General features: G+C 41.5%; 1 protein-coding gene across 1 annotated transcript in view; it reads left to right on the top strand.

Moving 5' to 3' along the window:
- Window positions 1–27,695, top strand: part of LOC126235028 (guanylate cyclase 32E-like) — a 434,536-nt gene that overhangs the window by 344,833 nt on the left and 62,008 nt on the right. The window contains exon 19 of the mRNA XM_049943763.1: window positions 8,467–8,657. Coding sequence (XP_049799720.1) covers window positions 8,467–8,657 — 191 coding nt within the window. The remainder of the gene's footprint in view (window positions 1–8,466; window positions 8,658–27,695) is intronic.

Genomic DNA, 27,695 nt, shown 5'->3' with positions numbered 1-27,695 from the left:
GCATCCTGAAGAAATTAATTATATTTATTTTTGTGCCTCCCTCATATATTCAATCAAGATAGACACTGTTAATCAAATTAAATATAGATGAGTATGAACTATCCAACTGTGTGTGAACTATATGCTATAATGTCAACTTGTGCCAAGTTCAACTGTGTGCCAGACTGGGAGCCATACACAGATCCCAACAGTGTTGTATTTTAGTACTGCTAGCACATTCCCTGGCACACAGTTTTAGTTACTCACAAACAGTCTTATTTTATGTAGTTGCTATAAGTTTATGCAGCTTATTTAACACCATAACAGTCAAATTAAGTCAGGCGATGCTGAGGGGATTAGATTAGGAAATGAGACACTTAATGTTGTGACAGTGCCACGACATTTAACAGTGCCGCCACGACAGTACGCACAAACGGCAATAGAGGTGCTCCGCAACTCGGCTGAGCGCGGGAGCACCACCTAGCTACGAATGGCACCGGCCGCATGTCACGGCATGGCAGTCGAATGAGAGATACTGAGTTGTTATCATGTAACCAGCTATTGTTTCTAGGTGAGTGTGTTTGAATATCCACGCAATTATTGGTGATTAAAGGTTATAACACTTTTTGGTGACGAGGTCGGATATTTTCACTGCATTGTGGATTTGTGTGTTCGTGACGGGGCAGACATGGAACAGCTTATGCAAGCGCTCATTGAACAACAAACACAGCTGACGGCTGCTATTCAGGCATTGTCAACGTTGCTTACTCATCGTCTGTCTTCCTCTTCTCCACCTCCATTCCCTCCTTATGACGAGGTGGCTGAAGACTGGGAGGATTATGAGAAGCGTTTGTGGCAACACTTCTTGTCTTTCGGCGTTGTCAACACTCCTATGTGTAAGTCGTTATTTCTATCTTGGATTTCCCCACGGATCTATCAGCTGCTATCTCAGTTAGCCCCTCTGCGGGAACCTGCCTCCCTGTCCTTCCAAGAAATGTGTGACTTATTGTCTAACTATTACCGCAAAAACACCCACGTCGTTGCTGCCCGCGTGGCGTTCTACCGGTGTCGTAAACAGCCCCATCAATCTTACCAGGCTTGGGCAGCGGAACTACACGGTCTGAGTAGGAAATGTCAGTTTGTCATGGACACTCATCATGAGTCTTATGCTGATTCAATGGTTAGGGATGCTATTCTATGGCTTGCTCCTGATTAAGAAGTTCGGCAACGTGCCCTACAACTGCCAAACCCATCATTGTCAGAAGTTCTAAGCACCACTCAATCCTTTGAAGTGTCTCACACTGCTGGCACGCAAATAGATGTGTGGTTTGATGTAGGCGCTGTACAGTCAACTTTTGACACGGACAATTTGCCTGTTTCACAGGAGAACGAAGATGTGGCGGCGGTTCACTCGCGTACACAACATCGCGTTGGGCCGCAATGCTCGCAGTGAAAACAGCAACCACAGAAGCAGGTTCGTTTCACACTTCCTTCTTGTTCACGTTGTTTCGTACAGCATGACTGGGCCGCGTGTCCAAAACGTTGGGCCACGTGTAATTCATGTAGGAAAAAAGGCCACATTGCTTCTGTGTGTCAGTCCCCTAAAGTTCCTGTCAACGAGGATGAGGCATCGGACATGGATGTTAACTGTGTGCTTTCTCAAACAAATAAGTTGCTTGTTACTGTTCGTGTTCTGGATAAAGACATTCGCATGCAAGTGGACATTGGCTCTGCAGTAACTCTCATTAATTCTCGCACGTATTTGGAGTTGGGCTCCCCTCCCTTGTCTCCAGTTATGCGAAATCTGAGAACTTATAATAAACAGAAAATTCCTATCATTGGCCAGTTTGATGCTTCCACTGCCTACAAGTCTGTTGTTAGGCCCCTCACGTTTTATGTGGTGGATCATGCGGGCACTGAAAACCTGTTCGGTTATGATGCTTTCCAGTTGTTCGAGTTCTCCATTGATGATGATGTGCACCTCATATCTGAGGATATTCCGTATCAACAGCTGGATGGATTGTGTTCTGAATTTTCGTCCGTGTTCTCTGCTGGTCTGGGTCGTGCCAAGGATTTTGAAGCCCACATTACTCTTAAACCTACAGCTTGCCCTAAGTTTTTCCGGGCACGCCCTATTCCGGTGGCGTTGCGTGCACCTGTCAAGGCTGAGATAGACAGGTTAACAGCTTTAGGGATTCTCCTTCCTGTTACCTCCAACGAATGGGCATTGCCAATCGTGATGGTTTCTAAACCAAACGGGAGTCTGCAATTGTGTGGTGATTTTAAAGCCACCGTCAATGCTCAGAGCTTCATTGACACTTATCCTCTTCCCCGTCCTGAGGAGTAATTTACCAAGCTCGCTGGGGGCCAGTTCTTTTCCAAACTTGACTTATCAGAGTCGTACCATCAGTTGCCGTTGGATGCTTCTTCCAAGGAATTTCTCGTCATCAACACTCCTTGTGGGTTGTATCAGTACCAGCGGTTACCATTTGGCGTCGCTAGCGAGCCGGCCATTTTTCAGCGGTTTTTGGAACAGCTCACGGCTTCCGTTCCCGGCTGCATCAACTATCTGGATGACATTGTTGTCACGGGGGCCTCCACTGAGGAGCACCTGTGCAGTTTGCGTTCACTGTTTCGGGTTTTGCATTCGGCTGGGTTGAAGTGCAATCTGGACAAGTCACAGTTCTTCCAACCCTCCATTGTGTATCTTGGTTTCCACTTGTCCCGTGAGGGTATACGTCCTCTACGTCAGCATGTTGCGGCCATTAGCGCTCTACCCCGGCCATCTAAGGTCAAAGAACTTCAGGCGTTTCTAGGCAAGATTGCTTATTATCACAAATTCATTCCATCCGCGGCGGCGGTAGCTCATCCTCTGCATCAGCTGTTAGGAAAAAACGTCCCTTTCTGTTGGTCCGACGAGTGTGAGCAGGCTTTTGTCCACCTGAACGCTCATTTGCATTCGGCGCCTTGTCTTTCCACATTCCGTCTGGGTCAGCACTTGGTTCTGGCGACTGACGCGTCACAGTATGGCCTAGGGGCTGTTCTCGCCCATCGGTATGAGGATGGGTCGGAACGACACATCGCCTATGCTTCCAAGACCCTCAACGATGCGCAACGGCGTTACTCTCAAATCGAAAAGGAGGCGCTCGCTATCATTTATGCTCTAAAAAAGTTCAGCATTTTTTGTATGGTTCTAAGTTTCACCTCATCACCGACCACAAGTTGCTGGTCTCTCTGTTCAGCCCATCAGCGTCGCTTCCGGATAAGGCAGCTCACTGCCTGCAACGTTGGGCCTTATACTTGTCTCGTTTTCACTATGAGATTCACTATCGCCCCACGCCCCAGCACGCCAACACTGACGCATTGTCATGATTGCCGATGGGCCCTGACCCGGTTTTCGATCGTGATGAACAACTCTGTTTTCACATTGATGAGGAAGAACGTCGTGTGGTCGAGGGTTTTCCACTTACAGGTTCGCAGGTCATGTCGGCTACTGTGCGGGACCTGGTCCTGCGTCAGGTGATCGGTTTTGTTCAATGGGGTTGGCCGGACAGGACCAAGGGCCGGGCATCGGATCCCCTTCGCAACTACCATGCCTTGTGCCTTCATCTGTCTGTTCGTGATGGTGTTGTTCTTCTGGCCACAGATGGCGCATCTCCACGGGTCGTGGTGCCAGCCTCTCTTCGCAAAGATGTTCTCAAACTGTTACATGAAGGCCATTGGGGGATTTCTCGGACTAAGTCCCTGGCCCGCCGGCATGTTTATTGGCCCGGTATTGATTCGGACATCGCCCACATGGTTGCTGCGTGTGGTCAGTGTGCTCAACAACTGGCTGCACCTCGTACAATGCCCTCTCTGTGGCCTGATCTGGCGCAGCCATGGGAACGGGTGCACGCTGACTTTGCCGGCCCCTTCCTCGGTACTTATTGGCTACTGTTGATTGACACCTCTCGAAGTTTCCGTTTGTTGTTCGATGTCCGTCGCCCACCACTGCGGTGACGACGCTGGCTTTGTCCAAAATCTTTGCGCTAGAAGGTCTTCCATCCACGATCGTCACGGACAATGGCCCTCAGTTCTCTTCGCAGGCCTTCTGTGCTTTTTGTACTGGACAAGGGATTCATCATGTTACAGCACCGCCCTTTCATCCACAATCGAATGGGGAGGTCGAGCGCCTTGTCCGCACTTTCAAAAGCCAGATGAAAAAATTCCTTAGTGATTTTTCCACAGATGATGCTCTGCTGCAATTTCTGAGTTCTTATCGCTTCACGCCTCTGGGTGATCGCAGCCCTGCTGAACTCTTGCATGGCTGCCAACCGCTCACTCTACTGCACCTGCTTCACCCTGTCAGGCCTTGTGCTGTGTCCCCTAGTGCGGGAAAATACTCGGCGGGCGCCGACGTGTGGGCACGAGGGTATGGATCTCGCCCTAAATGGATTCCAGGGGTGGTCAAGGCTCTTCGTGGCCGCAGGCTTTGTGAAATACGTACAGACGCGGGCATGGTAGTTCGCCATTATGACCAGATGCACCCACGAGTGGTGGCCACGCCGGTGCCACCGCCCCTTCCTTCACCTCCACCAGCCTGAGAAGCCATTCCTGTCGCTGCTGCCGATCTACCGTACATGCTGATGCAGTTGACGTCGCTACCGCTTCCGAGTACGCCGGAACCGGCCCCAGTCGCGACGCCGCCTTCTCCGGGACCCATCTCGCTGGAGCACACCCCCAGGTCCATGACACCTATGGATGCTGCTCCAGAATTTTCACCCATCATCTTGTCCAGGAGGCACATTCCACACGCGAGCTTCCGTCCTGGACATTTTCGACCATACTCTCGTGTCTCTCTGTGGGATCTTCTCGGGGCCTCACAAGAGGCCATGGATGTCTCCGCACTGTCCATGTCTCCAAGGAAGTGAGTGTTTTTTTTTTTTTTTTCAAGGGGGGAAAAGTGTTGTGACAGTGCCACGACATTTAACAATGCTGCCATGACAGTACGCACAAACGGCAATAGAGGCGCTCCGCAACTCGGCTGAGCACGGGAGCGCCACCTAGCTACAAACGGCGTCGCCCGCATGTCACGGCACGGCAGTTGAATGAGAGATACTGAGTTGTTATCATGTAACCAGCTATTGTTTCTAAGTGAGTATGTTTCAATATCCACGCTATTATTGGTGATTAAAGGTTATAACACTTAAAGTAGTAAAGTTGTTTTGCTATTTGGGGAGCAAAATAACTGGTGATGGTCGAAGTAGAGAGGATATAAAATGTAGACTGGCAATGGCAAGGAAAACATTTCTGAAGAAGAAAAATTTGTTAACATCGAGTATATATTTAAGTGTCAGGAAGTCGTTTCTGAAAGTATTTGTATGGAGTGTAGCCATGTATGGAAGTGAAACACGGACGATATATAGTTTGGACTAGAAGAGAATAGAAGCTTTCAAAATGTGGTGCTACAGAAGAATGCTGAAGATTAGATGGGTAGATCACATAACTAATGAGGAGGTATTCAATAGGATTGGGGAGAAGATGAGTTTGTGGCATAACTTGACTAGAAGGAGGGATCGCTTGGTAGGACATGTTCTGAGGCATCAAGGGAGCACCAATTTAGTATTGGAGGGCAGTGTGGAGGTTAAAATCGTAGAGGGAGACCAAGAGATGAATACACCAAGCAGATTCAGCAGGATGTAGGCTGCAGTACGTACTGGGAGATGAAGAAGTTTGCACAGGATAGAGTAGCATGGAGAGCTGCATCAAACCAGTCTCAGGACTGAAGACCACAACAACAACAACAACAACAACAACAACATGACTTCCAAACAATGGCGAATTCAGGATATTGTTTGTTATGACTTTTGTCATGTCTGAAATGTGATACATTGAAACTTAAATTAACATTAATAGTGTCATACACCTGAACAACAATCACTCACTTATAGCTAACTGATGTTTGGCACATAGGAACATGCAATAGGAAATGTGGTATCCCACCTAATGGGCTTACAATTAAAATTGTTGTCTTTGGGCTGTCACCAGAACCTCTGTCCTAATGCAAGAATCTTCACCTTTTCCAGTTCCATCAGTACTCACCTGCAACAACCTGGTCCTTCATAATCATACAATCTGAGCACAAACCATACTTGAAAGTCTCTACTCTTTTCATAAAATCCTTTTATTCTTTGACCACAACTTCCTGAATGAAATCACTGCAATGAGAACTCTTGCCCTTCAGTGGTTGAAACAGCATTCCCAGCACCATCTGAGGAAATTGACCCAGCTAGTCCTGTCCTGTGCATGCATGGGTTTACCTATAGACAAGACAGAGTGTACCACTCTTCTCTGACACCTACGTTAACCTGTCCTGGTTTTCCTGAACATGCCTTGCTCACTTTTTACACTTTTCACATATCCAAAAACTTCCTCCAAACTCCATAAAATACACTGCTCCAGAATGCACATCCCATACTGTCATCAACCTTTCTGCTGACTCTCTGACTCCTGCAGAAGTCTCAGCAGTTACTAAAGGTACAAAAGGTCTCACATTTAGCCCACAACCTAAGTTCAACCATGCTGGACTTGTAAAGAACCTTGTTTCCTTTACTTGTATTCTATAGAGGAAACACTTCTTTGCCACATATGCTGCAGACAACAGCCAACCAAAACCCCCACAGAGAACCTTTTCTAAAACAGTTCCAAGCTCTCTGCAACCATTATCATCCTACCTATTCACCCAGTCATCTCCTGACTATGTTTCTGGAATTCCTCACTGCTGGTCTGGCCATGAAATGCTTCCTTTCCCAAAGTCCTCCTGTAACCATCATAGCTAACCACATCCTGACCCACAATTATTTCACTTTTGAAGGCTAGATTTATAAAATAATCTATGGTAGTGCCATGGGTACTCATAGGGCATCATCCAGTTCCAACTTTTATATGAGCCATCTGGTGAAACTCTTCCTATCCAATCAACCACCTAAAACTCCTCATCTGTTTCAGATTCATTGATGACATTTTCATGATTTGGACTCAGACAACCTTTGCTCTTTCTTCATAACCTCAACACCCACTCGCAAATCTCCTTCAACTGATCTTACTCAACTCAAAAACCACCTTCCTAGATGTTGCTTTCCACCTCTCAGATGGCTCCAAATACATTTCTTCATACTGAGTGCATCAACTACCAACAGCACCTCAACTTTGACAGCTGTGACCCATTCCATGCCAAAAAAGTCTCTTCCTACAGCCTCGCCATCCATGGATGTTGCATCTACAGTGCAAAGTAGGAATTGCCGAACTATACTGACACCCTTACCAAAACCTTTATTGGCAGATGGTATCCTATCCAATTAATCCATAAACAGATCTCCTGTGCCACCTTCCTTCTCTGACACCAGTAAACCTGTTAACCAGTCACTGACCAGTACTCCTCTGATAACCCAGTATTATGCTGGCTTGAAAAGCTCAGTCAAATCCATCACCAGGCCTCTGATTATTTGTTGTAATGCCTTGAGACATCCTACCTAAAATCATACCCACATCAGTCAGAGTAGCATTCTGCCACCCAAACAACCTACAGAATATCCTTCTCCGTCCCTCTTCCAATCCTCCTCCTATACCTGCACCCCATGGGTCATTCCCTTGTTGTCAACTTAGTTGCAAGACCTGTTCCATACATCCAACCACCACCTCCTCCCACAGTCCAGTCACAGGCATTGTCTTCTCTATCAAAGGCAGGGACATGTGTGAAAGATAGTTACTTGTAATGCCCACATGGAATGCTGAGCAGCAATTGCAGCATAGCTTAATATGACATGCTACACTTCGCTGCAGTTATTATGAAGCATTTGACATGGGCATTAAAATAACAAATTGTGTGAATGGCCAAACTGTGGCAAACCCCACACTTGACCATTCAGTTATTGAACATGCTTCACACCACAACACAAATGACTTCAACAGCTGCTTTACTATGTGAGTCATCCAGTTACTCCCTTCCAGCACAAGTTTCTTGGAACTATGCAGTTGGGAATTGTCTCTCCAGCATATCCTGCACTCTTGTAATTTCTGTAGCCTAAGCCTCCACTAACCTGTTTGCCATTGCCTCACCTTACTACCTTTTCCCTTTCTTCCTATGTCCATGCTGCTCTTTCTCCATCCAGATCATGTACTACCTACCCCTCCTCATGTCCGTGTGGTCGGGCAACTGCTCTCACTAATCAATAATCAACAGTCAATCTCGCTGTTGCCGCCGCGTGTGCCTTTGGGTGTCTATGTGGTTTTGTGAATGTGTGTACTTTTACTAGTGAAAGAGCAAGAGCTTGAAAGCTGGTGTAAATACTGTTCACTGTTGTGTGTTTCTATGCACCACACATCAGTCATCTATAGGTGAGTGGTTACCTTTCCTTTATTTTACATATTATTCAGTTGAGAAATTTTCATTGTTGTTGAACAACAATCGTTTGCACATACAGTAAGATAACATAATAATTCCTACAGGGCATTGTGTAGCAGGAGTTGTTGGTTTAAAAATGCCTCGGTATTGTCTGTTTGGAGACACAGTAAATACAGCTTCTCGAATGGAGTCAACAGGAGAAGCTTTCAGAATACACATCTCAGAAGCCACAAAGTGTCTCCTGGATATATTGGGAGGTTATCACAGTGAGGAACGTGGTATGACACACATAAAGGTAAGGCGACATATTATTTGCTTCACATTCTTGAAATAGCTCATGTTAATGGAGTTTCTAGGAAGCAGTACTTAAACTATTTGTGGCTGTGGAAGGGCATATGGCAAGCATGAAATCAGTCTTTTGTAGTATAAATTAATCATACAAATTGTATACAAAATTTTCTATATGTGTAAGAGCATAAGAAACCTGCATATGTGTGTGAAATTTAATTTATTGCTATCTACCATGTGTTGGAAATAGTAAATGATCACTGGAAAAGTTCTGAACAGATTTTCAATAGTTTCCAAGAAACATACGCAAAACATTTACAAGGGCAAGTGAAGACTGGGTATATGGAGGACAAATCAGCATTCACATTGAAGATGGCATTTTGAATGAACAGTTCCATAGAAAACAAGATATCTTACTAAGTTAGATTATTTACTTTTATTCAGGGTGATATCCATTAACTGTGCTGTATATTATCCAACTGTTTAATATGTAGTGCATTTACTGGATACAACTTTTACTGATCGCAAAAATATCCATTAATATTCATACAGGTTAAATCCTCATGCAGCATTAGGGCTTGAGGATTGTAATCTGCTGATCATAGGCATTAATCATTCAATTCAACTCCAAGTTTCACAGAAATACCACCTTAGAGATGAATGAAATGTGATGAGGTTGAATTTTCTAGTGCAATGATACTCAAAAGTGTGCTCTGTGGCTCTGCAAGGCTTCTGTGAAGGCTCTACCATAATAATATCATCCTAAAGAACAAAGCACATCATGTTTTGCCACACATTAGGAAAAACAGTTCATAAATATCATATCAGTGTCAGTTTTGTAAAAGTTATTTTTTCTCTCAGTGCATAATAGTGAAAAATGAGGCAACAAGCAGCATAATAAATATACAACAATGTTGCGATCAGAAACTGCAAATAAAAGAATTTAACTATAAGTACCGGTAGGCACGTGGTGACTCAATACTTGTCACTAGACATGGATGTAGCATCCGTGCTGACTGCTCTCTCTCTCTCTCTCTCTCTCTCTCTGACACACACACACACACACACACACACTGTCTCATCTACACACACTGCGAACTTCCCACAATGCTTTCTCTACCTCTCTCTCATCCACAAACAGTTTGAACCTGGAACCACATTGAAGGCATTTTCATTTCACTATCTAGAAGTAAAAATCTGTGAAGTATGCAACCCAAACAGTTGATGAAAAAAACTGTGGAGGCATTCAATCAACTACTGCACTTCACAAGCCAATGAAATACACACTCTCACTGAGAAATTAATAAAACCATGTAGGATAGACATAAAACAATATATGTTCATAGAAAAGTCTGTAAAGCATCTTTCTGTAGTGCTGATTTAAAATCACACTTTCACATTGAATTAACGATCTTGTGGACAATATCAGGCAAGAACTAGTTGGTCACCTTCAACACAACAGATTTGTCTTGTAAATGGATGGGTCGACTGATGTTGCTGGACTGGTCATTTTGCTGATAATTGTACAATATCTATAGGAACATTCACTCAAAAAAGACTTGCTTTTGTGTGAATTAGTAACAATGTGTGCCCATGTCACTCTCAACTAACATTACCAGAAAATAAATTTGTAACATGATTAACGTTTTCTTTTTTTTCTTTTTTTCTTTTTTGAGAACTAGAATCCTTTTCAACACTGAATGTGTTTGCTAGTGAGACAACAGAATTACCAAACGTATTATTTGAAGAATTGGTCCAATATTTCAATGATATGTGTGCACCTTTTGAGATGTAGTTTTTTTAAGAGTGGAAGACAAAACTGAAAATGAATTCATGGGTTCAGAATTCTTATGTACCAAATTTGTAGAAGCTAGAAAATATGTGAGTTGTTCAAAAGAAAAAATATGAAACAACACTGTGGGTATAATTGAAATCTTTATTCAAAAGTAATCACCAGCGGCAAGCACAGCTATCTCCCTGTTTCACAAGCCATAGGATTCCCTTTTCCTTGAATTCCTGTGGCTGTGACAGGAACCAGTCCTCCACTGTCTCTTTCTGTTCACTGTCTGAGTTGAACTGTTTTCCTTTGAGATGTCTTTTTAGAGGACCAAACACATAGAAATTGCTGGGCTTTAGGGTGGATGCTCAAACTGTTTCCATTAGAACTTGGCCATTACACTTTGTGTGACCGTGGAGATGTGTGGATGCATGTTGTCATGGAGCAGAATTACTCCCTCCGTGAGCAGCCCAGGCAGTTTGCTCTTGATGCATTTGTGTACGCCACAGAGTGTCTCATACTACATGTCACTGATAATGGTTTTTCTGTGCTTGAGGACTTCAATTAATACTGGGCCTTGGATGTCAGAAAGATGGTAAGCATCACCTTACCTGCTGAGGGCACAGTTTTGAATTTTTTAGCGGGAGGTTACGACGCAAGCTTCCATTGCATGCTCTCGCACTTTGTCTCAAACAACACATATTGCTGTGCTCACCCCATATGCTATTCCTTCTGTGGCTCGCTGAGCTTCAAAACACACTGCATGCACACCTGGTAACTCAGACTATCATGTGCAATTGTTTACAATTGCCCCACCATTACTGCCAACATTTGCATTGTGACAAGCCGATCACTTCTTACCAGGTTGTTCACCTTGTTAATGAGATTGGCTATGATTGTTTTGTCTGCCTGGCCTGGTCTCAGGTCATCACTGAAAACACTCCTGGCCTTCACGAAAATGGGCACTGCACTTTCTCCTCCAAAAAACAACTACCATCCAGTGAGGAATGTTGGTCAGTTTAACCACTACTGCCATCAGAAATCTGAAAACACCTTGCTACTCCTCAATCATTGAAATTTTGCAATGTGAACTCCACAATGGCATCACATGCACTGCTGTGTCAAATGTATGGAACACACAACCACTCCTTACACTACATTTGTGTTTCTAGATGTCTCAACACATTATCCCAAACCAGCATGTGCAAATTTCAACCAATTAGATCATTATGACACGTTGTACCTTTTCATTTGAACCCTCCTTATATATCAGGCACTAGATGGTGAGGATTGCCAGGGGGATGAAAAAAGGTAGCTCCAGTAGCCCCAGACACAGCTCGTAGGAGAAGGGAAATGCAAAGGTAAAGAAGACTAAGACATTTAGCTTCTGCTCTGATAATGACTCAGAACAGAAGAGAGACATCTTTTGCAGCAATGGTTCTGAAAGCCCTCAGTCTCAGAAGTTAGTGATCATGCCGCATGATTTGATTGACAAGGCAGCTTTCCTGATGATGATTCTGCCTGCTCTGGTGTGAACTGGTCAATTGTCATCCCATCAGCAGAGAGGTGATAGATGAAAAAGTGACCTCTTTATAAAGTCAAATAACAAAAATTTCTCACTTCTGGAGCCTGGGGACCTTGTATACCTCCTCTCCTCTCTCATGGGTGAATCTGACAACCTCAGTGGGGCCTTAAGTCTGGGGGTAACAATATTTTATTTTTACTTAACAATCCAAAAGGTGAGTACAACTGTTACAGCACTGTTTGGTGACTACAGTTAGCACCTCAGGACTTTTCTGTGATGCTATAGTTTTGTTCACCTTGACTCAGCAGACATTGTGTGTAATCAATTGGTTTTTCCTTCTTTTCTTGTATATGACTCAAAATGCAGCTGACAGCAATGTTGCTAGCATCACATGACAAGATAAAAGGTAGTGCAAAATCCATATCGTGCAAGACAGGTGAACTTGTAATAATTGTTTTCAGTTTTAACATTGCACTCACAGTCTGCTGTCTAGACAAAAGGAGTTCCCTACTTGACTAATTTTGTGACAGCTTTCATGGTGGCTATATAGTTCTCCATGACATAACAATGGTAATTTGTTAACCTGAGAAATGACTGTGATCCTTCAACATTCCTTGATGTTAGAAAATGATCCACTATGTCCATTAACCCCAGATCTGGACCTACACTAACTGCCAAAATTACATGACCCTGATAGTGCACTTTTGATTTTGCAAAACTGCACTTTTCTAATTTAAAATTTAAAATAGCATCATCATCATAAATTATCATGTTTCTCAATCATACTGCATGCTGCCTTATAATAATTGAAAAGACGTTTGTGTCATCCTGGTATAGTCAGTTTTATACACTGTAAATCATCAAAATGTTGAAATGTGGCAGAGGTGTTTCAGAGGCCAAAGAGCATCCATAAGTATTCATAATGCTGTGAGGGCACAACACAGGCTGTCTTTTCCCGACTTTTTGGTATTTAATGGCAGCCGGATCACATATCTAAAGTGGTGAAGAATTTGCATTTGCTAAGGCTTTGCAGCAGCTCTCAGTGACATCTCTGTTGGGGTGTCTTTTACCTAAAAGTGAAGCTCGTGACATAAGATTTAATCACTGATGAATGATGTGGTAACATTGGGCAGCAAGCAGATGGCAGTGCCTGGCATCATGGTGGCAAGAGGTCACCGTACTTAGACTTGGTGCTGTGCAAAGGTGGCAGGTGACATCGGATGGTCTCACACAGTTGAAGCAGGGCTGGGCAGATTGTGGTGGGGAGCCTGATCCACAGCACAGAGGCAGACAGCTCCATAAAATGGTTTCATGCATCTGCTCATGGCTTAGTAATTTTTATACAGCCTTTCAATGCTGAAAACATGGCAAATTCAGCATCCTAATTCTGATGCCAGTTGTACACCTTGTTGGTGGTAGAGTCAGGACTGTAAAGTAATGTTGATTTATGATTAATATACAGTACTCATTTTCATAAAAAGAAACTGTGCCTGTTTATTTGCTCAAGGTAATTACATGGTGAGGATTGCCAGGGGTTGAGAGAAATTAGCTCCAATAGCCCCAGCCTAATCTCAGAGGAGAAGTGAAATGTAAAGCTAAAGAAGAGTAAGCCATTTAGCAGATAATCTGGCAGTAACCCAGAACAGAAACAGAATCATTTTGCAGCCATGGCACAGAAAGCCCTCGGATTCACAAGTCAGGTGATCCTGTGGGGTGATTTGATTGGCAAAGTGACTTTGCTGATGGAGATTTGGCCTGCTGTGCATGAACTGATCAGTTGTTTTTACATCATAGAGAAATGACAGATAAAACATGTGGCCTCTTTGTAAAATTCAAATAATAAAACTTTATCCCATGGGCCTGGTGGCACCTTGTATAGAAAAATCTCCAGCAGCAGCACAACTGTACATAATTTGCATATGTCATTTAGTTTAGTATTTTTCTTGCTATCTTCTGATATGAAGTGAAAAGTAACTTTTATTTTTCTGTTATCGGCAGTGTTATTAATTTTGACTTCAGAGTTTGCATATTTTTTGACCATTTATGTTGCATGAAGTGACTTTTTAGTGTAGATTTTAGTTCTGGTTTTTATTTTTCTTGTTTATATTTTATATGTATCTTAATGTTAGTAGCATAGGTTGAGTCAGCCTATCCTACAGCACCACAGTTGGGTAATTTGGACACTAGTTACAGTATGTGTATCCTAGTATTTGACTGCTTTGGTTATAATGTTTTTTTCTTAGTGATTTTATATAGTTATACATAGTAGGAAATGGATAAAGTGTGTAATGCAGACATAATGTGAACTGTCACTCTTGTGAAACAGTCAGAAGTTATGTTGGGCATCGTCAAAATGCTTCAGTCTTGCTGCAACAAAACTGGGGTTCCTGTGGTAAAAGCTGTTATTATCATGGTATCTCTGGAATCTCCTGGAAACTCTGTTGTTGTGTTTTCCAGTGTAGAACAACTGATTGATTTGTTATCACTAGAGGGTGAGTAACAGACAGCAGTAGGTTTGCATATCTCTAGGTGGAAGGTGAATGTGGGAACTTGCTATGCAGTTCATTTTGTATACCTTAGTAACATGAGTGAGGTACTGTCCATTGTTGATAACAGATGAGAGCCAGTATGGGACATCTTGTCTGTTGGACCAGTGGCTGATTTTCCTGTCAAGTCCAGACAACCATAGAGAAAGTGTATGTTGGTCGTTGGGAGCTCCAACATAAGGCAGGTAATGGAGCCACTCAGGCAAATAACAATGTGATCAAGAAATTAGATGAAAGTGCATTTGGTATAGTTGTCAAAAGGTCTCACCTAAGATGTAGAGGGTATTCTTCTGGTAATGATTGAACACAGTATGTGCAACTTGCTGAAAAGCTGTAGCTCATGCCAGAATAAATGACCCTTGCCCCCTGGGTTCTGGTGCCATCCAAGATTCTTTTAAATGATTGACGTAATTGGTGAAGGAAGCTAGCCTTATCCTTTCAATGGAAGCATGGTTCACTATTTGCAGCAATGTATGCAGAATTTATCACAGTCCTCTGGCTTGGAGCCAGGAGGAAAATCTGAACTATAGGATAAGTTGATTCTATGTTGAACGTGAATGCAAATCTCTCAACCTTTATTATTGGTTTCAGAAATGTAGAGCTTCTCTCAATAGATCAGGTGTGCACTATACAAAGATAACAACTACTCAGTTAACAGAGGATGTGAGACATGCACTTTATTTTTAAATTAGAGCCTCTCCAAAGAATTTATTTTTAGTTTTTTCTCTAATGAGAGGAAGATAAGGTAAATTAGTCTGAGAGAATAACTTTCATTGCTGCAGATCACAAAGAGAAAATATTAATGTGTTATTAGTAAACTGCAGGAGCATTCGTGGTAAGGTTCTGTCCCACTCACTGCTGATATTAATATTTGTCAGTATTATATATAGTCATCTATATATACAAATCAGTCATGTTAAGTGTCCTGCAAACAGATACATTTATGCAACTAAAATATGTTGTGATCTGTGAATAAGTAATTATCTACTGGTAACTAATGATATTAAAGCAGATTAATATTAAGATCATTTAATGACTGCACAGTCAATAAAAAAAACATCAAAATATTTCCTGTAGTTGGTAACTCTTGACTATAAAAAACTGTAGCAGAAGAATGCTCAAAAACTTACGTAGTTGAACACAGCATCATAAGCACAAAACTGACTGCTGCCTGCTCACATCACACTAGTAGTATAACATTAAGTGTAGTATAGAGTACAAGTATAGAATAGAGTACAAGTGTATTCCTGTGATTGGTACCTTGTTTAGGAGTTTTGCTTATGCTTGTTGCTTCCTCTAGTTGCGTGTTGTCTGTTAGCATTTCAGTTAGTTTTATATTGTCTGATTTTGCTTCCACTTTCTCGATGTCTATTGCTCTCAAAAGTGTTTGTTCCTCCTTTTCTTGTGCTTTCTATTGTTCTCCTTGGATACATATTTACAGAGGGATATGTTTCTGAAGTTTTCTGTGCTTTGCAGTCCAGAGAGATGTTATATTGCCTCTGGTTGGTTTCTTATGAGTGTGATGTCTATTGTGCTTTTGCTGTCATTGGAAATACGAGGGTTGTTTTATAAGTAAGGGCCGTTTTTATTTTTAAAAAAAGATACAAATACTTTTGTAAAAAAACTTTTATTTTCTGATTCTACACACTTTTACCTATTTTTCTACATAGTTGCCTTGTTTATTTAAGCACTTGTCATACCATACAACTAAGTTTTTAATTCCCTCTTCAAAGAATTCGGCCACCTGCTCCGACAGCCAAAAGTTCACGGCCTCTATCACTTCATCGTCGTCATTGAAGCGCTGTTCACCAAGATGGTGTTTCAGGTACCGGAAAAGGTGAAAATCGCTAGGAGCAAGGTCGGGGCTGTATGGTGCATGGTCCAAAACTTTCCAGCCAAAAGAATCAATCAAATCCCGAGTCTTTTGAGAGGTGTGAGGCCTAGCATTATCGTGCAGGAGCAAAAATCCTTTTGTCAGCATGCCGCGCCTTTTGTTTTGAATTGCTCTGCAGAGCTTCTTTAGAGTTGCACAGTAGGCATCTGAGTTGATTGTCGTTCCTTGTGGCATAAAGTCCACTAGCAAAACACCGCGCCGGTCCGAGAACACAGTTGCCATAATCTTGCGCTTTGACAGCGTCTGTTTGGCTTTGACCTTGATGGGTGAGGTTGTGTGTCGCCATTCCATCGATTGTCGCTTGTTTCGGGAGTGATATGGGATACCCATGTTTCATCTCCAGTGACAAATTGACTCAACATGTCATCCCCTTCTTCCTCGTAATGAATCAAAAAGTCCAATGAAGTGGCAAATCTCTTCCCTTTGTGGTCCTCTGTGAGGAGTCTGGGTACCCACCGAGAACACAGTTTCTTAAAGTTTAGGTTTTCAGACACAATTTTGTACAAAATCAATCTTGAAACTTGTGGAAATTCCAAAGAAAGAGTGGAAAATGTGAATCTTCTGTCGTCACGAATCTTTGTTTCGACTGCAGCCACCAAATCATCAGTGATCACAGAGGGCCGGCCTGAGCGTTCTTCGTCATGGACGTTTTGATGGCCATTTTTAAACTCTCTAACCCATTGACGCACTTTACCTTCACTCATTTCTTTCAAGCCATAAACTTCTGTTAACTGACAATGAATTTCTGCAGCTGATAGGCTTCTCGCAGTCAAAAAATGTATCACTGACCGTATCTCACATGCAGCGGGCGATTCAATAATCGTGAACATTATGAAGTAGCACAGCAATGCATACACATCAGCTACAGAGCTGCAACTTGCATCAGTGTGAATGGGAAGGATGCCGGCAAGTGGCACGGTGGCTTGTTGCGGCGTCTGCGCGAACTATGGGACTATAAGTGCGAATGGCCCTTACTTAAAAAACAACCCTCGTATACACTGATCAGCCAGAACATTATGACCACCTACCTAATTGCCGGTATGTCCGATTTTGGTGTGGATAACAGCAGAGATGCATCTTGATGTGGAAGCAATGATGCATTGGTAGGTCACTGGAGGGAGTTGGCACCACATCTGCACAAACAAGTCACCAAATTCCTATAAATTCCAGGGAGGGGGCAATGAGCTCTGATGCCATGTTCAGTCACATCCCAGATGTGTTCGATGAATCAATTGGCTTCAGATCTGCTGAGTTGGGGGGCCAGCACATCAACTGAAACTCACCACTGTGTTCCTCAAACCACTCAATCACATTCCTGACGTTGTGGTATGGCGAATTACCTTGTTGAGAAATGCCGCTACCATTGGGAAACATGATCATCATGAAGGTGTCTACGTGGTCTGCAACCATTGTACGATATTCCCTGGGCATTATGGTGCCTTGCATGAGCTCCATTGGAACCCATGGATGCCCATATGAATATTCTCCAGAGCATAATGAAGCCACAACCAGCTTGTCTATATCCTGCAGTACAGCTGTCAAGGAGTTGTTCTCCTGGAAGATGACAGATCTGTGCCCTCCCACCGACATTGCCCTCCCACCGACATTGCCCTCCCACCGACATGATGAAGAAGGTATCAGGATTCATCAAACTATTCAACACTCTGCAACTGCACCAACTTTCAGTTCTGACGGTCATGTGCCCATTTCAGTCATAATCGCTGATGTTGTGGTTTTGACATTGGCACATGCATGAGTCATTGGTTGCGGGGGCACATCATAAGGGATTTTCGGTGCACTGTGTGTTTAGGCCCACATGTACTCTGCTCAGCATTAGAGTCTGATGTTGGTTCTGCCACTGTTCGCCACCTGTCCTGCTTTACCAGTCTTCCTAGCCTATGATGTCCAACATGTGTAATGAGGGGTGGGTGCTCAACCCCACATCGTCTGGACATTTGTTTCACCTTAGTTTTGCCACGTGTTGAAGACATTCACCACAGCATTCCTCAGACATCCAAAAAGATGTGCAGTTTCTGAAATTTCCATGCTGACCCTCCAGACCATTTCAATCTGCCCTTTGTCAAACTCAGATAGATTGTGTCTTCCCCATTCTACACATTGATAGCATGCTAGGTAATACTACATGTACAATGTGTGTGTCTGACTAGCAGTAATTCCTCACAAGGTGACACTGCTATTGCCCGGGCAGGTTTATATCTATAGTAGGTCAATGGTCATAATGTTTTGGCTGATCAATGTATGTAGGTATGTTGGGATTGTTTAATAGGGTAGAATCTTCTTCTTGCAACTTTTCCTTTATTGTTTTGCCTTATACACTGAAGAGCCAGAGAAACTGGTACACGTGCCAAATATCGTGTAGGGCCCCTGCGAGCAAGCAGAAGTGCAGCAATAGAATGTGGCATCGACTCGACTAATGTCTGAAGTAGCGTTTGAAGGCATTGACACAATGAATCCTGCAGGGCTGTCCATAAATCCATAAGAGTATGAGAGAGTGGAGCTCTCTTTGGATTAGCACATTGAAAGGCATCTCAGATATGCTCAATAATGTTGTTTCTGGGGCGTTTGGTGGCCAGCGGAAGTGTTTAAGATCAGAAGAGTGTTCCTGGGGCCACTCCGTAGCAATTCGGGATGTGTGGGGTGTCGCATTGTCCTGATGGAGTTGCCCAAGTCCGTCAGAATGCACAATAGACATGAATGGATGCAGGTGATCAGACAGGATGCTTATGTATGTGTCACCTGTCAGAGTCATAATCTAGACGTATCAGGGGTTCCATATCACTCCAAATGCACATGCCCCTCAGCATTGCAGAGCCACCATCAGCTTGAACAGTCCCCTCCCGACATGCAGGGCCCATAGATTCATGAGGTTGAGGTTGTCTCCATAACTATACACATCCATCTACCTTATACAATTTGAAATAAGATTCATCTGACCAGGCAACCTGTTTCCACACATAAATTGTCCAATGTCAGTGTTGATGGGCCATGGTGAGACATAGAACTTTGTGACTTGTTTCCATCAAGAGTATATGAGTGGGCCTTTGGCTCCAAAAGCTCATGTCAATGATGTTTCACTGAGTGGTTCACACACTGACACTTGTTCATTGCCTATCATTGAAATCTGCAGCAATTTGTGGAAGGGTTGCAGTTCTGTCACATTGAATGATTCTCTTCAGTCATTGTTGGTCCCATTCCTGCAGGATCTTTTTCCAACCGCAGCATTGTTGGAGATTTGATGTTTTACCAGATTCCTGATATTCATGGTACACTTGTGAAATGGTCTTACAGGAAAATCCCCATTTCATCATTAACTCGGGGATACTGTGCCCCATCATTTGCAAGCCGACTATAACACCACATTCAAACTCACTAAAATCTTGATAACCTGCCATTGTAGCAGCAGTAACCCATCTAACAATTGCATCAGGAACTTGCTGCCTTATATATATGTTGCTGACCACAGTGCTGTATTCTGCCTGTTTCCATGTGTCTGTATTTTAATATGCATGCCTATACCACTTTCTTTGGTTCTTCAGTGTAATTTTGTGTACCGTCAAACAGGGTGATTACAGATGGTTTTGTTGTTATTTTGATTGTAAGTTTCGTATATATTGTTAGATTAAATTGATTGTTATGGATGTGGTAGGGTATATGTGGAACAAATAAAATATCCATGAACCAGAAAGTGTATGTGTAGGTATATTTATCTGAGGCAGTTAAATAAAGTGTCTGAAGTCACCACATGGATTGGGGTGATTTCGGTTACATGTGTTTTTTAAATATTTGTCCAAAGTACAGTATATAGAAGGCAAATTCGGACAGTTACTGCCTTTTCTTAAAAATTCTACATGCTTTTTATTTGAATTTGGTAACATTTTACACATTTTAAGGTTGCCCTTTGTTACGAATAAGTGATATGGAATGATATAATGAATTTTATATATTATAGATAAGTTTTTATTTCGCAAGAATTTAAATAAAAATTTACAGTTCTTAACTAAAATATTAGAAACAGACAGAAGTAAACAAAGTAATTTAACTAAAAGGTCAAAATATTTTTTCTCGCTCATCATTCTAAATTAAGTTGCAAACACTTACACTTACTTCTGTAGCACCAACATTTGTGGCCACTCCAACATACTGCCTTGTATGCTTCTTGTTTCCACGTTTATATTTGTACTCTGCAACAAGAAAAGCCTCTTCTTTCAGCAGTTAAACTTCATTGGGTGATGTGTCATTTTCACTCTAGTTTGCAGCGGCAGTGGGAGCTACCAAGCTTATTTGGAGTATAACGACTTTCTTTGAGCATTTCTTCAAAAGTGAAAGACCATGCATCTGTGTTGCTTTGCTGGCTCTCCTCATTATTAGGCAATTTTCATAAGATGTTATCTGGATCAAAAGGGATTAGGCCCGTGGTGCGAAATCCACCTTTTATGTTTTCCTTGGAGTTTGCTGAAATCTTAGTAAGTGTCTGCTTCAGAAGAGATGGGAAGGCATCCTTGGAAGTGATCCCACTAGTGTGTTTCTTCCAATCAGTTAATACAGCCCGCCATGCTGCTTTCATTGGCCTGAAAAAGCTTACATCGAGAGGTTGGAGGAGGTGTGTGCTATTGGGGGGAAGGAGAATGAATGAAATATTGTTTCACTCACACTCTACAATAACACATAAAGACACGTGACTGGATAAGTTGTCTCCAATCATGGCTGTTGGCCCACCCATTTTGCCTCTTCAAATAGGCAAAGCAATTGTAAAGAACCAGTCTTCAAATACTGGCAGGTCAAACCATCCACTTTTGTTCCTATTGAAACGGGTTCCTTGTGGTCCACATTCTTGCCACGTGTCCCACAAATGCTCTGATTTGTAAAGAACGTACAGAGGAAGCAGTTTAACATCAGCACTAGCTGCCATCATTATTGAGACACTAGAGTTTGATGAGTCCATCACTTTTTCAGCATGCTCACTCCCTCATTTCATAATTATCTGCTGTTTGCCTGGATCATCTGACATGTTGGTTTCATCATAGTTGATCATGTTGCTAGGTGGGAGGTTTTCCAGCTTTTCCTTGATATTTCAGAAAAACATCTTAACAGTCTCTTTGTTCACTTCTGCACTAGCTCGTTTAATATTTTCGCTTAAGCGAACGGAAAGATCTTCTGACTTTCGTTTCAGGAATAAATGCACCCATTCTTCTCCTGGCAAATTATTACGAAATTTCTTCTCTTTTAGGCCAGTTTTATCAAGATAGCCTTTTACTAAATATCTAGTATCCAATTTAGTGAAGGGAAATCCCCGATGTGCATCCCTCAAGATACCTTGCTTCAACATTTCTTCTTCTTCTTCTTCTTCTTCTTCTTCTTCTTCTTTATTTAGCACTGGCTGTCCTCCCATTTTTTATTTTTATTTTTTTTTATTTTGTAGGGTTGATTTAGGTATACCATACAAATCACATGCTTTTCTGTATGATAATTTACCACTCTGAATATCACAAACAGCTTTATCTAAATGTTCCAGTTCATAATTACACCATACTGTAGCACCTCTCTTGCTCTTGCACATTCTTGGCATTGTCCAAAATCACCCCACACAGTACACAGTTTTACAAAAACTGTCATTATTTTATAACCTTGCACGAGAAATTGGACAAACTTGTACAGAAATTGTCTCAATGCTGTTAGCTACTGAGCACATCGACAATTACGCTTACAATAACTTCCCGCTTGGCGCAACAATAGAAAGTTTCCACTTTACGATAATGCATGGATTTTTGACACTGAGACTGTTCATCAATTATTCACCTAGGAAACAATTGACGCAAAATAAAAGTTGTGGAAAGTGATAAATTCGATATTGTGGTTAAAATAACTGGTGCACAGACATTAAAATAAGTAACTCTTTTCTTCTATGCAGTGGCAAAGAGCAAATAAGCCATACTGTCCAAATTTGCCCCGGTGTCCGAAATCACACTGTTTGATGGTATCCATTCCATGATTAAAGTCTCCAGCAATAATTAGTGGTTTATGTTGTTTACTCGTAGTGATCAGCTGGCCTATTTTATTTACTATATCAATGGCTGTTTTGTTTGGTTGGAAGGATGCTGATATTATTGTAACGTGTTTCATTTGTGCTAGGAGTGTATATTATAATTTGTTAGTTGTGGTTATTGTTGTTAATTCTGGTTTTATGAGGACATTGTTCCTCCAACAGGTCTCCCAGTACTGACTTCTTTTGCTTGAAGATGAATGCAGTAACATTCTGGGTGTTGCCACTTTACATTTAAAAATATTTCTGTTAGAGTTGCTATGTCATGTCTGTGTAGAAGTCTTTTGGAACCATGTTCATTGCCATTTTAGGACCTTCTGTTTTCCATTGGAGGTCGTTTAAGGTTCCTACTATTTCTACTTCTTTTCAATTCTTTAGGCAGAGTTCCTGTTAATTATTAATGAGATATCCCATGTTTTCTCAAAAACAATGGTGAAAGTTAAAGCATCTGACAGTGATTCCTGCTGGCCTGACTTCAGTTTTGTACACCAATTCAAAGCTGTGAAAATGGGATACCTGATTGCCAGTTCTTCACATTTGTACTCAATATGTATAAAATATGAGATTCTTAGGAAGTGCAAAATGGTTAAGCAGGAATGGCTAGAGGACAAGTGTAAGGACATAAAAGGTTATATCGCTAGGGGAAAGATAGATACTACCTGTAGGAAAGTTAAAGAGGTCTTTGGAGAAAAGAAAAGCAGCTGTGTTAATATCAAGAGCTCAGATGGAATACCAGTCCTAAGCAAAGATGAAAATCTAGAAGCTGGAAGGACTATATAGGGGGCCTATACAAGCGAAATGAACTTGCCGGCGTATTGTAGAAATGGAAGTGGATGTAAGTGAAGAGGAGATGGGAGACATGATACTGTGAGAAGAATAAAGACCTAAGTTGAGACAAAGCACTGGGAGTACATGGTATTCTATCACATCTTCTGATAGCTTTGAAAGAGCCAGCCATGACAGAACTCTCCCATCTGGTGTGCAAGATATATGAGATACCCTCAGACTTCAAGAAGAATGGAGTAATTCCAATTTCAGTAAAAGCAGGTGCTGACACGTGTGAATATAAACTATCAGTTTAATATGTCATGGTTGTAAAATACTAACACAAATTCTTCATAGAAGAATGGAAAAAATAGTGTAAGAAGATCTTGGTGGAGATCAGTTTGTATTTTGGAGAAATGTGGGCACACTTGAGGTAATACTGACCCTTCGACTTAACTTAGAAGATAGATTAAGGAGAGGCAAATCTACATTTATAGCACATGTATATTAGAGAAAGTTTTTGACAATGTTGACTGGAATACTCTCTTTGAAATTCTGAAGGTAGAATGGGTAAAAATACAGGGAGTGAAAGGCTATCTACAGCTTCTACAGAAACCAAATGGCAGTTATAAGAGTTGAGGGGCATGAAAGGAAAGCAGTGATTGAGAAGGGAGGGAGACACGTTTGTAGCCTATCCCTGATATTCATCCTGTACAGTGAACAAGTAGTAATGGAAATCAAAGAGAAAATTGAGAAGGAATTAAAGTTCAGGGAGAAGAAAATAACACTCTGAGGTTTGCCAGTGACATTGTAATTCTGTCAGAGACAGCAAAGGAGCTGGAAGAGCAGCTGAGCAGAATGGACAGTTTGTTGAAAGGAGGATATAAGATGAACATCAACAAAAGCAAAACGAGGATAATGGAATGTTATCGAATTAAATCAGGTGATGCTGAGAGAATTAGATTAGGAAATGAGACACTTAAAGTAGTAAATGAGTTTTACTATTCAGGGGGCAAAATAACTGATGATGGTCAAATGTAAACATTTACATAAAATGTAAACTGGCAATGGCAAGGAAAGTGTTTCTGAAGAAGATAAATTGGTTAACATCGAGTGTAGATTTAAGTGTCAGGAAGTCTTTTCTGAAAGTATTTGTATTGAGTGAAACATGGATGATAAATAATTTACACAAGAAGATAATAGACACTTTCAAAATGTGGTGCTACAGAAGAATGATAAAGATCAGATGGGCAGATCATGTAAGTAATGAGGAGGTACTGAATATAACTGGGGAGAAGAGGAATTTGTGGCACAACTCGACTAGAAGAAAGGACTGGTTGGTAAGACACATTCTGAAGCATCAAGGGATCATCAATTTAATATTGGAGTGAAGCACGGAGGGTAAAAATGATACTGGGAGACCTACAGGGAGACCAAGGCATGAATACACTAAACACATTCAGAAGGTTGTGGGTTGCAGTAGTTACTCCGTGATGAAGAAGCTTGCACAGGATAGAGTGCATCTTGGAAAGTTCTTGATGCATTTAGTTAAGATGTTTATATGATATTCTAATATAAATTTGGATGAACATAGGCTACATATTTTTCTAATATATGTAATATATAAATATGTGTGAAATATATAAAGGGGAAACATTATTAAAAATCTGGAAAAGCTTTTGATCAATCTATATCCTTTTTTTTTACTCAATACTCAAAAAATTTTTGTCCTCTTTATTACAAATTTTTACACAATGCTCTAATAAACATACAGATAGACATTTACTATATGGTTTTTAAATGTGTGTAATATATAAATATATATTTAATATACAGGGTGCCCCAGAAACATTGCAACAGACTTTGAGGGATTGCAGAGGATGTCTTGATGGTAACTGATGATGGTCGAAGTAGAGAGGATATAAAGTATAGATTGCCAATGGCTAGGAAAGCATTTCTGAAGAAGAGGAATTTGTTAACATCGAGTATAGATTTAAGTGTCAGGAAGTCTTTTCTGAAACTATTTGTATGGAGTGTAGCCATGTGAGGAAGTGAAACATGGATAATAAATAGTTTAGACAAGAAGAGAATAGAATCTTTCGAAATGTGGTACTACAGAAGATTGCTGAAGGTTAGGTGGGTAAATCACATAGCTAATGAGGAAGTTCTAAATAGAATTTGGAGAGAAAAGAAATTTGTGGCACAACATTACTGGAAGAAGGGTCTGGTTGGTAAGAGATATTCTGAGACATCAAGGTGTCACTACTTTAGTATTGGTGGGTAGTGTGGGGGTAGAAGTCATAGAAGGAGACCAAGAGATGAACACAGTAAGCACATTCCGAAGGATGTGAGTTGCGGTAGTTATTCAGAGATAGAAGAGTGTTGCTTAGGTTAGAGTAGCACGGAGAGCTGCATCAAACCAGTCTTTGGAATGAAGACCACAAAAACAACAAAGTGCATATACTCTTAATGATGCATTATTAAAACAGGTATAATCACTTATGTGATAAATTGTTTACTATTTTTATAAGGCCATCATGATAAAGGGATGTCTTTAATTTTTTTAATACTTAATGCCTTCAAGATTTAGAAATATTAAGTGTAGTAGAAACTACTAACAAGGTCTATTACCATCAGTTATTAATGATGTGTCATTATTGCACTGAGAACTACCATTATTAACTCATCATCTGGACTGGTACACCATAACCGTGCCAACTTGTCTGTGGTTTTTATTATGGGAGGGCATGTGTGGGGGCTCCCACTACCTCATACCTAATATACAATGAAGTGCTGAAGAAACTGATATAGGCCTGCATATTTAAATACAAAGATATGTAAAAAGGCGGAATACAGCACTGGGGTTGGCAATGCCTATATAAGACAATGAGTGCCTGGTGCAGTTGTTAGATTGGTTATTGGTGATACAATAGTAAGTTATCAAATTTAAGTGCATTTGAATGTGGTGTTATAGTTGGCACACAAGTGATGGGCCACAGCATGTCCAGAATAACAGTGAAGTGGGCATTTTCTGATATGACCATTTTTCAAGTATACTGTGAATATGAGGAATCTGATATAACATCAAATCTCCAACAACGCTGCAGCTAGAAAAAGATCCTGCAAGAAGGGGACCAACAACAACTGAAGAGAATCATTCAATGTGACAGAACTGCAACCCTTCCACAAATTGCTGCAGATTTCAATGCTGGGCAATCAACAAGTGTCAGTGTGTGAACCATTCAGTGAAACATCATTGACATGGTCTTTTGGAGCCAAAGGCCCTCTCGTGTACTCTTGATGACTACAAGACAAGAAGCTTTACGTCTCACCATGGCCCGTCACCACTGACTTTGGACTGTTGGTGACTGGAAACATGTTGCCTTCTCGGACGAGTCTCATTTCAAATTGTATCAAGCAGATGGACATGTATGGTTACGGAGACAACCTCATGAATCTAAGGGCCCTGCATGTCAGCAAGGGACTGTTCAAGCTGGTGGAGGCTCTGTAATGGTGAGGGGTATCTGCATTTGGAGTGATATGTGGCCCCTGATATGTCTAGATATGACTCTGACAGGTGACACATACATAAGCATCCTGTCTGATCACCTGCATCCATTCATGTCCATTGTGCATTCTGACAGATTGGGGCAACTCCATCAGGAAATTGCGACACCACACACATCCAGAATTGTTACAGAGTGGCCCCAGGAACACTCTTCTGATCTTAAAGACTTCTGCTGGCCACTAAACTCCCCAGACAAGAGCATTATGGAACATATCTGGGGTGCCTTGCAAGGTGGTGTTAAGAAGAGACCTCCACCCCCTTATACTCTTATGGATTTATGGAGAGCCCTGCAGGACACATGGTGTCAGTTGCCTCCAGCACTACTTCAGATATTAGTCAAGTCCACACTACACTGTGTTACAGCTTTCCTGGCTACTCGTGGGGGCCCTACACAATATTACACAGTTGTACATTTATGTGGCTCTTCAGTGTATAAACTGAGTACAAATGCTTAATGTTTTAGGTTGCTGCTAACACTTCTATTCTTTCTCCATATGCCCTCCTCCCCCATAAGAAGAGGCCTTAATTTATGGTCCAAGCATCACATTGATTGGAACTTTTACCTCTCATTCATTCTTGTGGCCTTGTACCAAAGCACTTTTCTAAGCATCCTTTCTATAATTATCTTTACTGTTGTACATTCCTCTCCATACCTACATTGGTGATGATAAGTAACTGTTGACCTTGAGTTTTTGTGCTGTTTCTTAAGTATTGAGCTTATTACACTCACATTTAACTATCTAATTTGTTTTCAGTAATAACATATCACATTTTTCTACTAGTCAGAAAAGAACTTACCACAATGTGTCAGTAAATGACTAACAAAATACATACAACATATTAATCTGTTTGGCTTGCATCTCATACATTTAGTTCTTCGTCTTTAATTTTGAAAAATGGTTTGATTTG

This window comes from Schistocerca nitens, chromosome 2 (genome assembly GCF_023898315.1).
Source record: "Schistocerca nitens isolate TAMUIC-IGC-003100 chromosome 2, iqSchNite1.1, whole genome shotgun sequence".
NCBI lineage: Eukaryota > Metazoa > Arthropoda > Insecta > Orthoptera > Acrididae > Schistocerca > Schistocerca nitens.
The sequence above is the reverse complement of the archived record's forward strand: the minus strand, read 5'-3'. Positions and strand labels throughout refer to the sequence as shown.